This window comes from Fulmarus glacialis, unplaced genomic scaffold, assembly GCF_000690835.1.
Source record: "Fulmarus glacialis isolate BGI_N327 unplaced genomic scaffold, ASM69083v1 scaffold36838, whole genome shotgun sequence".
NCBI lineage: Eukaryota > Metazoa > Chordata > Aves > Procellariiformes > Procellariidae > Fulmarus > Fulmarus glacialis.
The window spans coordinates 39,657-53,582 of NW_009230801.1; the positions used below are offsets into that span (position 1 = coordinate 39,657).

The following is a 13,926-nucleotide window of genomic DNA, read 5'->3' on the forward strand; positions in this document are numbered from 1 at the left end:
CTGCCATTAGAGATATTTAAAGCGGCCTTCATGCTTCATAGTTAGTGTCAGACTTGACTAGACAGATACGTGGTGTGTCACTCCTTAGAAGAAGGAACCCGAACAATTGCATATATGGCTTGAATTAATTCTGGGCCAGCTAGAAAATAGCCATTTAGCCTCAAAAGAAGAACATTTTCACTACCTCCAGATAATAATTTTTTAAAAAATTAATGAAAAGCAAGATATTCTCTCTCCTCCTTAGGGACAGAATTCATGCAGGTTGAGCTGCGGGTTGAAAGACTCAAATGGCCCTTTGACAGCATCGCTCCGTAGGTAGATATGGAAGTCAAATTGCAAAGTGGGTTTTTAGAAAGCAGACGCTCGGCGGCGAGCTTTTCTGTTTCTTCCCCATCTCCAGATAACAGTGGACTCAAATTATTGTGATGTGTTGATTGATTACAGCCGTTAAGTTTCTTAGTAATCAGTTTCATCACTTATTCTCAATTCACGCTTGCACCTTTGATTTCTCTTCCACAACAGGGTGATGTGGGTTGTCGTTGACTAATGAAGAACAGAATTGGTTTCGGCGTGAGACAAACGGAATGCCGCATTAATCTTTAATAATCCACATCTGCATGTTTATAAATGATATAACCAGGGGTTGCTAACATTGATACTCCCCCTTCCAAACAGAAGCTGACATAGAAGTTGGCGTTTGCAAACTGCATGAGAGGCGCGTGGCCGCGCGTGGTGTGTGTGACCTTGTGGAGGGAGCTCGCTGGATGAAAGTTCTCAGTTGATTAAAAATACATGAAGAATTGTGCTGCTTCTGCACTGGTCTTTGGAGCTTACCGTTGTTGGGCGAGATGAAATATGGCATGATAGATCTTGTCTTCAGAAAGATCAGACCTACCAAATGGTTTTTGGAAGCAGGTTTGCCTCAAGGTGCTTTTATCCTTTATGCATTCAACTTGCCCTTTTCTCCCCTGTCCCTGAGAACCGTTGGGACCAGGGCTGTGTAATATGCAATATAACGCAGTAAGAAAAACTAGATTATCTAAGAGTTTGTTCCTTTTGAGGATAGCATTAATGAGAGCACATACATTTTGCTACTAAAACGCCCATTAATCACAGGCAATGGACTAGTATGAGAAGTAGCAGGCAGGACTCACAAAATAGTTCATTGCCACATATCAGCACTGCTCCAATTTCTACCTGCTTGCCTGAACTTGAGAGAGTCAGGAGGAGCAGGGAGGAGTGAAACTCCATCGCTGCTGGTCTTTCGAGTTAATGCCACCTGATGATGAATATTTATTCTGAGCAATTCTTACGTGTAGCTGGATCAAGGGAAAAGAAATACGGATAAGAAATAGCAATTTCAGTTCACATTCACCCTTCTTTGGTATCTTGCATGTTTTCACACTTCAAATATTATAAATGAAAGTTGATATATGGTTTTGTTAGAATTTGGCAATATTAGGAGTTAAGGTTTTTATTAGCTGGCAAATACCAGAAGTGTATGTCTGCTGCATTTGTTGTGCTTCTCAGGCTCTTAAAACCAGTAGACACGATGAGGAACAGCTTAGAGAAAAACTCTCCTCGTAGTTATAAATGCAGTCTAGAGAATGAGCATTGATAATGAAAAATTCTTACTTTTGGAACTTGGATTAACTCCCTACATGGATTTCTGAAATTTTAAGTTTCAGGTGTGTGGCAGGGTAGGTTTCATTTCTGGAAGGAAGAAATGAGCCAAATATAAGGAAGAAATACTGCCCCGTCCTTTGTTAGGAGCTTTTGGATATTTAGCACTTGCATCAATTAAAATTTTATATTCTGGTTAATTGACATCTTATAAAGAAATTGAGAATGTTTTTCCTCTAGCCGAAGCATGTGCTTTTTGCATTAACAGCTGTGTAATGTCATGTCCCAAGTAATTACCAATTACTAAATCCATGCAACCCTTTGCAATCTTCTACTTCAGTCTAAATGCAAGCAAAACTGGCATTTTTATGAAAGGCTTAAAAGGACAGAGTGAAAAAATATGGTATGATTACAGGGTTTGGATCTTTATGTTCCCTAAAGAACATAGATGCTTTTTTTCAATGGTTTGCACAAATTTAAGAAAATACAATTTATGAAATTTAAAAGCAATTCAGAGGCCCTGTAGAGGTGTGAAAGAAAGCGCTGGGCAAGCTGCAGCCGCAGCCTCTCCCAACCCCTCTCATCCCAATTCACGCCATCGCTTTGGAGGGACGTGGTGACACAGAGTGCAAAACATGTGGAGGGGCGGTTAAATGAGACTTTAGAGAAAAAAAAAATGAAGTCAGTGGTTGAGCTTTGAAGAGGTTTGTCTAGTGCAGAGCAGCGAGCGAGTGGGGAAGAAAGGAGCAAGTGCCTCATCTAATCTTTCTCCTGGGGACCCAGGTGGACAAATTGGCAACCCTGTTCACAGCCCTCCCCCCCCTCTCCTTTGTAGCGTAAGAACTGCTAATCGGATCCATGCTGCTGCAACTGTGGTTAGTTATTAACAGAATAAAAGCAGATTTCTTCAAAAGAACGGGTTGGGGAAAACGGCTATACAAAATTGCAAGGTTGTTAGAATCTTAAATGCACAGCAGTCGGTTTTTCCCTATTCTGAATTAGGCGATGAATACGGCCTTTCATCTGTCACTGTGCCCGATTCTTCAGAAGGCAGCCAAACATTAAACTTCTCAAATTAAAAAAAAAAAAAAAATTTGTTTGAAAGAGGAAGAATATTGGGGAGCAGGAAGAATAGGAAAACGAGAAGGAGAAATCAGGTTTTGTTTTTATTAATTTGGCCTGGTGGAAGAAATACGAGCTTGCCTGCTCTATTCAGTTCCTGCACGCCAGCCGCTATGAGCCACCATTTCTGAATGCAGGGATTAGAAAAGATTTAACTGGTTGCTACCCTGGGCTGCGCCATTCTGGATCGGCCTCCAGCAGAAGTACCCTGGGTTGGGAAGTCCCCCGAGCTTCATGGAAATAATGCATTAAATGAATGCGGAGTTAGGCAGGGTGAAAGCAGAAAGAATTTGATCCCCCAAAATGAAACTTCTCATAACTATAAAGTGAAATTACATGTCTGGGGTGGATATTATTGAGGATAGAGAAGCAGTGATCCTAGACTTAGACCGACTTACGCCTTTGCTCATGTAAATAAATAAATGATGCATCCTTAATTTTGAGGAGCTCTAGTGCCTTTCCTGCTTTGCAGCAGGATTTTGAAATTTCTTGGAGAGGAATAGTCCACAGGCAGACAGGTGCTTGCTGTGGCCTACTGGAAATCCATTCATTATCGGGTGAGTCACAGCCTTTTGAAGATTTCCATTGACAGCTTGCTGTGGGCTTGTTGCCAAAATCTCAGGAAAAAATGCTGTGGTGCTTCACTTTGGTCCAAACGCAGAGGTGACTGCTGGATGGGGCGTGGATGAAACAGACCCTCTTGCAGTGGCTGCTGCTGCTCTCCCTTCCCCTCTCGAGCAAAGTAAGCTTTGGTTTTGGGGGGCAATCTATTTGTTTTCCTACCCCTTGCCACTCAGCCCGTTGTCAGTTTAGGCAGTACTAACAATTATTTCACTTTATACTCCTGAGTATTTGTTAAAAGTCTTCATACCTTACTCAGAGGTTACACAACATGGGAATAAAAGTTGGACTTCTAATTTGGCAGACCCCAGTTTCAGCAACTTAATTCTTTTTCTAAAAAAGTCCATAATAAAATGAATTATTCTGTAGTGAGGGTGACATTTGGATGGTGTTCCATAAGTAATACCTTGAGACTACATGCTGAATAATGAGGATGAAACAAAATATTAAATAGCTACCTCATCCTGTCAGTGTCAACTTCACTTTGAATTAAATGTTATATCATGTCAAACAAGTAGCTTCTGGTCATGAAATTAAGATGTTTATGCTATTGTATGTGTGCGGAGAAAAGTCAGAGCTAGGGTTCTGCAGGCCACCTTAGCACAGTGTTGCATTTTTTAACGGAGATTTGAGAGCAATTTAGCACTTAGGTTACAGTGACATCTCTGGAACTTGCTCACAACCCAGCCCTTGGTATGGTAAATGTAACACAAATACGAAAAAGAAGATGGAGTGTAACTTTCAAGGATTAGTAGTCTGAGAATTATATACTTCCATGAGAAGAGAAGTGGGTTTTTACCTTTGTTGATTTTATGTGGATTGTGAGTGATACTTGTGTATGTTAGGGAATCTTGTGTCTTTGGAGCATGATGCATTTGTTTTAAAAGGTAATATGGAAAATCAGGGCCAGGCCCAACAACAACCTTGATAATTTTTGTAATGTGGAGCACCCGTAAGTTTGGCTTAAATTGATAATCTTCATGTTTACAGACGCTTTGTGTTGCTGCGGCAGAAGAAATCAGCCGCTTGTGATCTCGTCTTCAGTAAGCCACACAGCCAGCCACCGAAAGCATCCCAAGACAGGAGGGCTCCGGGCTTGGTCCCGAGCTCCCGGGTCGCAGAGGTGGAAGTCGTCTTGGTGAGCAGGCGGCAGTGGATTACCAGCATTGCTGTTTCTTGCAAAGGGTTATTAGCTACAGCATGGTGCTGAGCAGAGCCAGAAGGCTTGGTTCGAGCGGGCTTGACTCTGCGTACCCCCCTCAGAGTGGTTCAGCGGGGCCACGGCTGCTGTATCTGAAAGGGTCCTCATGTCGCTGGCCTTTTAAAGCATCTGTGCTCAGTTTACTGTATAGATACGAGGAAGGTGTTAATATTTTGCGTGTCTTAATTTGGGGGGATGTGCAGGCAGCCCTTGCTTTTTACTCGGATGAATAAGTCATTTGAAAAATACTGTTGATACAACAGGAAGCTTAGCTACAATGCATAAATTAAGGAAGAAAAAAATCTTTTTTCTTAAGGGGTCACAGGCTTTGTAAGATGAAAGAGATAACACAAACCACATGACCAGTTTCCCTTTATGCTACCCATAGAAAAATTTCTTTCCTTTGAAGTCATTTGCACCTCACTGCCAATTTCCTGAAAAGCTCATTTAAAACAATCCCATGTAGAAGTCTATTTATGATCTTTCATTTCTGATATAGGGATCCGAGACCCAGAATGTCCTTTCCGGTCTGTAAGCCTTTACTGTCACATTGACTGTGTGGTATAATCCCATTATTTTATCAGATTTCATCTTAATCAGTAGGTTTCCTGGACCTCATTATTCCTAAAAGGAAGTCGTTTCAAATTCCAGTAGTGGTTTGGTTATCATCCTAAACATCGTGCTCTTTTTCCTCCCTGATATTTAGCCACAGATATATTTTTAAAAAGAAGTCACAAAACCACAGCTTTAGTTTTTGCCATGCTAAATAATACTTGCCCTTTCAGCCTCCTGTCACATCATGCTGGTAGCTGTTCTTGGTTCCCTTTCCAGTTAGCATTAGGCTTTCTGGTTTTGTCTGTGTGAAGGCTCACCAGTGACATATCAGCGATGGCGTTATGTTTCCTTACCTCTACTGGAAACAATTCTCCTAATTCATCCTAATAATAAATTTGTTTGATTCAGAGTCACGTCAAATGGTTAGTTATAACCATTTGTAGGTTATAACCATTTGTAAGTTATAACCATTTGTAGGTCACAAATACAGTCAGATTTTCCTTCCTTTTCTTCTTCCATTTCTAACTGATAACCCTACAGTTCTTCAGTTAGAAAAGGCCTATTTCTGGTCTGTGAGTATAAATGTTTGCATTTTTGTTACTCCAGCCCAAAAGGTGATCCAGTTTCTTAGATAGTATTTTGATCATCTTCTATATTGACTAAAGATTCCCTACTTTGTAATCAGCCAATGTCATTAATCCAGTCCTCGCTCTTAATTCCTAAATTAGATTGAGAATTGTCCCAAAGACAACCCACAAGATCTTTAACTTCTGCCTTTCCTCCAGCCTAATGTTCCCCTTTCAACACAGGCTGTGATCAGTTCCCCGCCCTCCTGTTTCCCAGTTCCTCACGCGTCTTAAAATTCCTGTGCTGCTATCCCTCCTTCCTTCCTTAACTAGTAATTTCCCAGGGGGAACCTGTTATCACTGAAGTGCTTTCTTGATTCAATTGTTCAGGCACAATTCTGTGAGGTATTGTCCAGCTGGTACAGGGTATCACTGCTGAGCATCCTCCAGTGTCATTACAGTGATGGGAGTGGAAAGCCCTCAGCAATGTTTCAAAATGTTTCTGATTTGGGCTGTAATTCATCGTAAGGACCCCTCCTCAGCAGGATATCAAAGATCTGCTCTTTCCTGCTCTGTTGGCTCCGAGGAATTTACTTTTTACACTTTAACTGCAGGTTTCATGGCTGTAGTCATAATGCAATTGCCATTTAGTACTTTTCTCAATCCATTTCCAAAGGTGCAATGCAGTCTCTCGTGACTCTGTTTCAAACATAGATTTTCAGAGTCTCATGCAAAATGTTTAAAAGCATTTCTAACATAATTTTAAAAAATAGAAAACCAGCTTACAACTGTGCTATTAAGCATTTTTAAATTCTCTTTACTTTTTTTTTTTAAAAAATAGCAGACATTATATTAGGTAGGCTGCTGGTTTGGGTAGTTTTAACAACTAATTTTACAAGATAGCTATACAAATTATAACAAATCCTCTGTTGAATCTAGGTGAAAGAACTAGTGTGGCAGCATCTATCCTTTTAGCAAGTACATTATTGTATTTGCTGTGATTTTGCATAATAAAAATATAGTATTCACTTCGCGTAAGTTTTGGCAGGTGGAGTATATCTCACCAAAGTAGCAACAGTACTATGCAAAACATGGGAAAAGGTCATCCCTGTTTAAACTTCCATCTGTGTATCATTGGGTTAAAGGAGGCAGTGGTCTGTCAGTGAAAAAAAATGTTGGGTTTTTTTTTCTCTCTTAAATAGCTGTAGAATTTCAGTTTAAAAAGAAAAGAGGTTGTTTTCCTTTTGTGGAAATTTTCCTTCCCCAATAAAATACAAAAGTCTGTTCATGTATTATTTAAAGTGTCTTCCAAGAATCCCAACTACAATACTGGTTGAAAGAGAGAAGGATTAATATCATTTAAAGGAAAGAAATCTTTAAGGTCATTTCTTTTCATGACAAAGAAACTTAAAAAGCATGGCAGACAGGATCTTCAAAGGTTTTTAAAGTCCTGTCATCAGCTCCCAATCAATAGGAGTTAGATACCCAAATTAAGAGTTCAGTTCAAGTCTTCAAAGGTATTTGGGTGCTTAACCCTCTTTTACCTTTCAGATCACTTCTAAGGATAAAATGGCAGTTCAACTGAAAACATTTTGGTGCGATACTTTCATGTCCAGCACCTCGGTAATTTGTAGCACCCACTGATAATTGGCATAATGGACACTTCTCTTACAAGTTCGTTACTTGTTAGAATATATGTAGAGTTGGTCTTGTTTACGAAATTGTTTTCCTTTGTGAAACAAAAATTTTGCTTTTAAAGTTTTTTTTAATACAGAAGAAGATCAGAAGTAAACTTTAAAAAGTGAACTAATAAAATAGCGTTAATGTTTGCAGAGGCGGATAATTTCAAATTTGCAAAACTCCTGAGTTTGTATTCCCTAAGGATGCAGATGAAAACAATTTCTTTGTAACACGTCATACATGTGCTGTCCTAGGCTTTGACTTTCCCGGTCCATGCTTGCATATCTGCCTGTGCAGGATAAGGCTCCTGACAGATAACTGAAGTTATTATCAATGTAAAAAAAATAAAGACCATGTATAAATGTGTTCAAAATATGTTGCCTGGCATAGATCTTCCATGCACTATTAATGTCTCTCAAAGTTTGACAAGCCTCCACCTAAAGGGCGATCCCACTGGGAGCTGTGTGATACAGTCAGGACTACCCCTGCCTTTTTTTTTTTTTTTTTTAAGTATTTGTAAAAATCTTAGATGGTTCAGATCTACTTGAAGTATTCTGTCTGGTAGCGGTGCCTTGGGCATACACAGTGGAAGTGGCAGTGCCCCGTGTTAACATGGAATTGCTGTTTGTTTACAGTCTTGAGTCACTGAATCCTTCCTGTCAAGCAGAAAGCGTTCATTATAATGCAGGCACTTGCCATCTCCACAGCCCGCTCTTGAGTGACATCAAAACATAAGTCAGAATATTATTGTCATATGCCTTAGAGTTCATGAATGGGCCGTGGATCCCAAAGCGTCAGGCGTTGAGTGGCATGTTTGGTCTTTTGGAGGAGCAATTCTGCCTCTAGTCCAGCATTTGCATCTCTGAGACAGTTGTCACAGCTGCTCCCAGTGATGTTGACTGTCATGTTTTTTAGTGCAAATGCACCTCATGTGAATAGCTAGGCAGTGGTTACACTCCACATTTTATGGGTTTTCTTTTTGTTCTGTGTCAATCTGGCCTTTCTTTAGAGTCGGTGCTGAGAGCCACTTGCTTTGAGGCTGGGAAGTGGACGGGGCAGAGCAGACACGTTTGCTTTCCTGTGTTTACGTCCAACTTGGGGCCCTTTATCACTCTAAAGAAAGAGCAGCCCCGCCGGCAGCCCGGCTCCCAGCACCAGGACCGGCCGCGGGATTCTTGCTCCCGCCACTGCGGAGGAGCGGCTGCTGAGCAGGAGGAAATGAGTCTCAGCAGGCACAAATCTATTGCCTGTGTTTTTATTCTTTCCATTTCTTTCAAACAGAAAACAGTCGGAGCAGTTTCTGAGGATGAGGGATATAAATCTGTCTGCTGCTATTTATACCGTGCTCGTCACTACAGCATCTAAATGCTTAAGTATGTATTTGGTGCCTAACCTGAGGTGGTCTTCAAGCCGCTTGGGCTGTCAAGAGCAGGCGTGTTTCAGACCAGCAGCGGAGAGGAGTCCCAGGAGACGTCCAAGTCTCATTCTTACTCCTGCTCAGGCTGTGGCAGGTTGGCTGTTAGACACGAGGCCGTTCGGGCGTTGTGCGGTGGGAAGGTGGTACCGTGGACCTTCCTGCTTGACACGGTGTTGAATGGTGACCCAGAGGAGTGACTTGCATCCGTGCAATAAGCACCTGCTTTACTCTTCAGTAATATTGAACAGGAACATTTCGTGCTGTTCTTCTTTGGGTGGGTAGACAGCAGTGGATGAACTGTGTGGGTGCCATAAAAATGGGTCTGTCTGTTCTGGATGGGTATTTTAATAAGCAAATATCTTCCCTTTGTTTTTATTTGAATAATAAGGTGCTCCTTTTCTGTCTGATCTCTTTCAAACATGCATCATTTTCACCACATGCACCTACATATTATTCTTTATTCCCATATTCTACATGGACATTCAAATAATATTAAAACCACTGATTCATTGAAATACTTTTTAAACTGTTGTTGTTAGTCATTTTTGTATTGACTGAATTTTTCATTGGTAATATAGTTGGCAGCAGTCCATGTCTGCCTGGCTGGAGGCCAGTTTAAGCTCGGCAGGATGAGCCCTATTGTTCAGCAGACTTGGATTTTGTTAAACTCTCTAACAGAAATATGTGTCAGGAGATTTGCAGCTATAAATTGGATCATGTCGGTGAGGTTGGGAACTCGCTCAATACGAAATTGAACATTTCGCCATGCCTGTTGCTAAATATGTTTATGCATGTTTCCTCCATGGGTTTCAAAAAGGAAAAAAAAAAAAAGGAAAAAATAGAAGAAAAGTGAAAAAAGCTAGACCTGTTGAGCTCTGTCTTTACCTTATAGACCTGGTACTTTATTTGATGTTGAGCAGTTGAAAAATGCAGCAGGCTTGGTTTTGTGCATTGCAATGTTAAAAGCAAGTCTATTTTCCCTTTTTTCTCTGTGTGTTACAGGCAGTCAGATGCCACCGCAGCCTCCTGGCAGCCAGTCAGAATCCAGCTCCCACCCTGCCTTGAGCCAGTCACCAATGCCACAGGACCGAGGTTTGTTAGGTGTTGGGGCTTTTTTAGTTGGTGCCAAATGCAGCCTTCATTTTAAGTCGCATATTAGCAATGTGAGATTTCCTGGTTTTTCTTTCATTTTCCTAGGGAAAATAATGACAGTCTTCATTGTAAAAGGCTCGGGGGGTTTCCTTCTCTGGGGAAAGAGCAATTGAATAGCAGGTTTTACCAAAATATAATTGGAAACAAGGCTTTCTCAAAATACAGTGAATGCCCAGAGTATAAAGGCAGTTTGCTGTAAATACTTGATACATACCCTAGAGAATTCAACTTTTCGTTGTCTGTCTTGGAATTAAGATGTATAGAAATAGTGCTAGCTACAAGCACTGCAGTTTTGCTACTGTTCTTAAAATTCTCATCTCTGATGTCTTTGCATGGACATGATAGCTAGTCCTCTAGCCAGTTCTAGGAAAAAAAAAACCTTTAAATATAAAGGGAAATCAACTATTTAGGTCAAATGGTTCAAAGATTTGGAAATCTTGCAAGGGAAAACCTTGCAGGCAACAGCACTGTTCTAAAAGGGTGCTTCCTAGCAGGTGCTCACAAAAATAAACAGAGTGGTTTTTTTCCTTAATGTTACCATTTATAAACTTTAAGCCCTTTTCCTTTCGCCTCCTTCCTCCCTAGCTCATGAAAGATGGTTGTCATAGCTTTGTTGTGCGGCCATACAATCAACTGCTGTAAACTGGGCATCCTGTCCATGCAGTGGTTAACATGTGCCAGCGACAAGCTTGCAAAACAGACACATGATAACTGTGATAAACACGGAGTTATTTATGAAATGCCCCTCCTAAAATGTCTTGCTACCAGAAATATTCCAAGTAGCACCATATGGGGATACCGTAAATACTAGAAGTTTTCTCACAGTGAAACAAGTTGAACTCACAGAATGACAAATTTCTGGGATAGCATCCAGGAGGAGCTAAGAGGACTCACAAACAAGAGGAGAGAGTCTTAATTTTTGCTATTTCTCTGTGTTGGATGTCCCCTCTTCCATGAATGCTGATTAATGAGAACATGAAACACACAATTCCACACTGGACTCATGGTTTTTTTTCCTTTTCAGGTTGTTCTTTATATACAGTTGTTAGTGCAGGGACCTATTTTCCCCTTAAAAAATTTTTAGAATAATGTACATGTTTGGTGAAAAAAGAATGGCCTCGGTATCCAGTACAAATATATGATGTTTTGTGGGATAGAATGTCACAAGGCAGTGGGAATGAATCAGATTGAGGCTTTGAAGACCCAAGCATCTCAGAAAGATGTGTGCATTTCCTGGCACAACTGGGTCTTGGCACAAAATGTTACACTGCTCAGCAATAATTATTTCTGCAGTGTGTGTTCCTCACCTGGCTTTGGGGGATGAGTTAGGCAGGTCTGACAGAGCTGGAGGGATCAAACCTCTCTGTTGCTGCTGTAGAACAAAACTGGGGGTCATTGTATGGTTGGCGGAGGCAGAGGAGTATTCAGAAGTAAAACAGAGAAGACACCTGCCATAACTGGGAAGTCAAACGAGTAAATAACAGTGAGAGAAATAAAATTTACAGATTTATTTAGTCTGGTTCTTCCTCTGTGCGGGGCAGGGAGAATTGTGGGTATGTTCTTAGAGAAAATGTATTTGGGAATGTTGCGATTTTTGCACTCTTCATATGCAAAATCTGGTGTAATATGCATGATCCTTGTGACCCAGCTTGTACAAAAGTCCATTTGTTTCATGTAGCAGATACGAAATTTGTAACTAGCTAGGTCATATCGATTTTGCAGGACGTGTTCCCCAAAGCTTCTCTAAAGTCTGTGCTATACGCGCATAAACATGCGTGCATTCCCTCTTGCGCCCTGTCATTGATTAGAGGCTCCTTTGAAATGGAAAACTTCACCTTTTAAAAAGGCTGTTATATTAGTTGATTCCTTTGCTTGGTTGAACTGGTTTCCACTGAACTTGAAGAAAGGAAGGAGGGGGAGTGATGGGGACTCAAAGGGAAGGTGCTTGTCATTTACTGATAAAAACCTGAGCAGAAAATCGTTGCTGCTAAGGACACCTGATCCATAGGCATCTGCTACAGTAATTTAAACTCTTAGCTTACTGATACACTTTCTCCCCCCCCCCCCAAAAAAAAAATAAAAAAAAAATTTAAAAAGAAAAAAAGAAAACAAAAAACCCAGAGAACCTCCATAGGATAAGATAATGTTGTTTGGTTTAGCACTTTGTATAACATTTCTTGACTTGTTTAGAGAGAGAATTGAATGAATGGAAGACTACTAATCGTTTCTTGAGCAGAATCCTCTGCTCTCAATACTTGAAAAAAATGTTGTTTACCAGATATTGTGAAGCTTGATTGACAGGCCAGGAGTCTGAGCTGTAGCACTTCTGAATGCTAAACCACTACCTTGAACCATTAAGTTTACACTTACTTATTTTATTATGAAAGTGTTTGATTATATTTTAACCTACTTTCCATGGTTACTCAGCACCCAGATGGGATTTTTATGTTTGCCTGCCTAAGGCTATACATCCTCTGTCATACAGTGCAGCATGAAGCGATGAGCATATTGTTACATGTACATTCTGTGTGTGGAAGGAGGGGAGTGGTAACATAGGTACATGTGTACAGCAATAGGAGTTTCTTGGGGGGTTGGATTTTCTGTGCTCTCAGCTTGGTTTTCATACAGCTTATTTCATCATCAGCCCCCAGAGGTAGGGCAGCGGTGATACCACAGCTGTCATAACCATTTGGCAAATAATTGAGGTACACAGTCGCTTGAGTTCCCTATATTCAGCTGTACCTACTTATCTTGTCTGTTTGGGGTTTGGGAGCTGCACTTTGCGGGTGTGCTTAGTAGCCAAAACTGCTCAGTGGGTTAGAAGTTATTTGTATGGATCAAATAGAAACGCAGCATATCCAAATTGCCCCCCTAAATCAGTTTCCTGAAGCTGCGGCGTGAAAAAGAAGCCTTCCATCCTGGCCATTAGCTTATACTCCCACTCTTACTTTTGTAACCTAACGGAGATGTCCGTCTGTGTACATGAATACTCACCTACACAAAAACTAATAGGAGAATATGTGTCACAATAATTTGAAATAGGCACTTTTACCCCTGCAGAAATGGATGGTTCCTTACCTAATTTTGAAAAAGCTTAGAAAACTTACCTACTTTTAAGTAGTATTTTTCATGCTTATCCAGTTGGATATGTACACGTCAGGTTTCAGTCTTATATTAAAACAGTGAATTGGGAGCTCCTGAAAACCATTGAATTTAATGGAAACAGTTAATGACTTCAAGTTATTACTCTAGCAAGCACACTCATAATGGGGATACTTAAAGAAGCCTTATTTATTAGTGCAAATGTATATGGGTCAGAATTAATTTTTAAAAAATCTTTAATTGTTTTCCCCTTATAATTTTCACAGCGGTATGTAGTTAAATATTCATGATAATGCTGATGATATGCTAAAGGTCTGAAATAGATCTGGAGTCTCAAAATCAACACAGGTTATTTAACCCTTTTCATCTAATGCACCATTGGGGACTTGCTCAGTGAAATCCCAGAGCACTGGAATAATTAGAAGATAGTAATGAGGATTTAATTAGTCCTTGAGATATGCTGAAATAGGACCACTGAGAACTTTTCTGTTTGGACATGGATTGCAAGCAGAATTGATGCCGCTGCAGCTGCTGTGATGTGCTGGAAAATGTATTCTATTGCTGGAGGCAGTTTCATGGCACCATTCTGTGCCTGTCAGATCTATGTGGAAAGTGCCCGGAGTAAGCACCTCCGAAATTGTTGAATAGTAGGCTTCCTCTTCTCCGTCACCTCCTCCCAGTACCTTTTCTTTTTTCTTTTTTTTATGTCATTCTTTCCATTCTAGCTTGCTTTCTTTCTGTTGTTGACATGATCCAGCTTTTGAGGATTGCTGTACAGTTGTATGCTCTATTAAAAACATATCACAGACAGGGACAGGGAGTAAGAAACTGCAGGCTTGTAGGAGTACAGGTGTTATACTAAGCAAAATTTGGATCTTTTTGACACA

At 40.5% G+C, this 13,926-nt stretch overlaps 1 protein-coding gene across 1 annotated transcript in view; it reads left to right on the plus strand.

Moving 5' to 3' along the window:
* LOC104081558 (AT-rich interactive domain-containing protein 1B-like) overlaps positions 1 to 13,926 on the plus strand; it is a gene marked incomplete at its 3' end in the record, with an annotated part of 78,758 nt that overhangs the window by 20,578 nt on the left and 44,254 nt on the right. Inside the window, exon 3 of the mRNA XM_009584355.1 lies at positions 9,788 to 9,877. Within this exon, the coding sequence (XP_009582650.1) occupies positions 9,788 to 9,877 (90 nt within the window). The remainder of the gene's footprint in view (positions 1 to 9,787; positions 9,878 to 13,926) is intronic.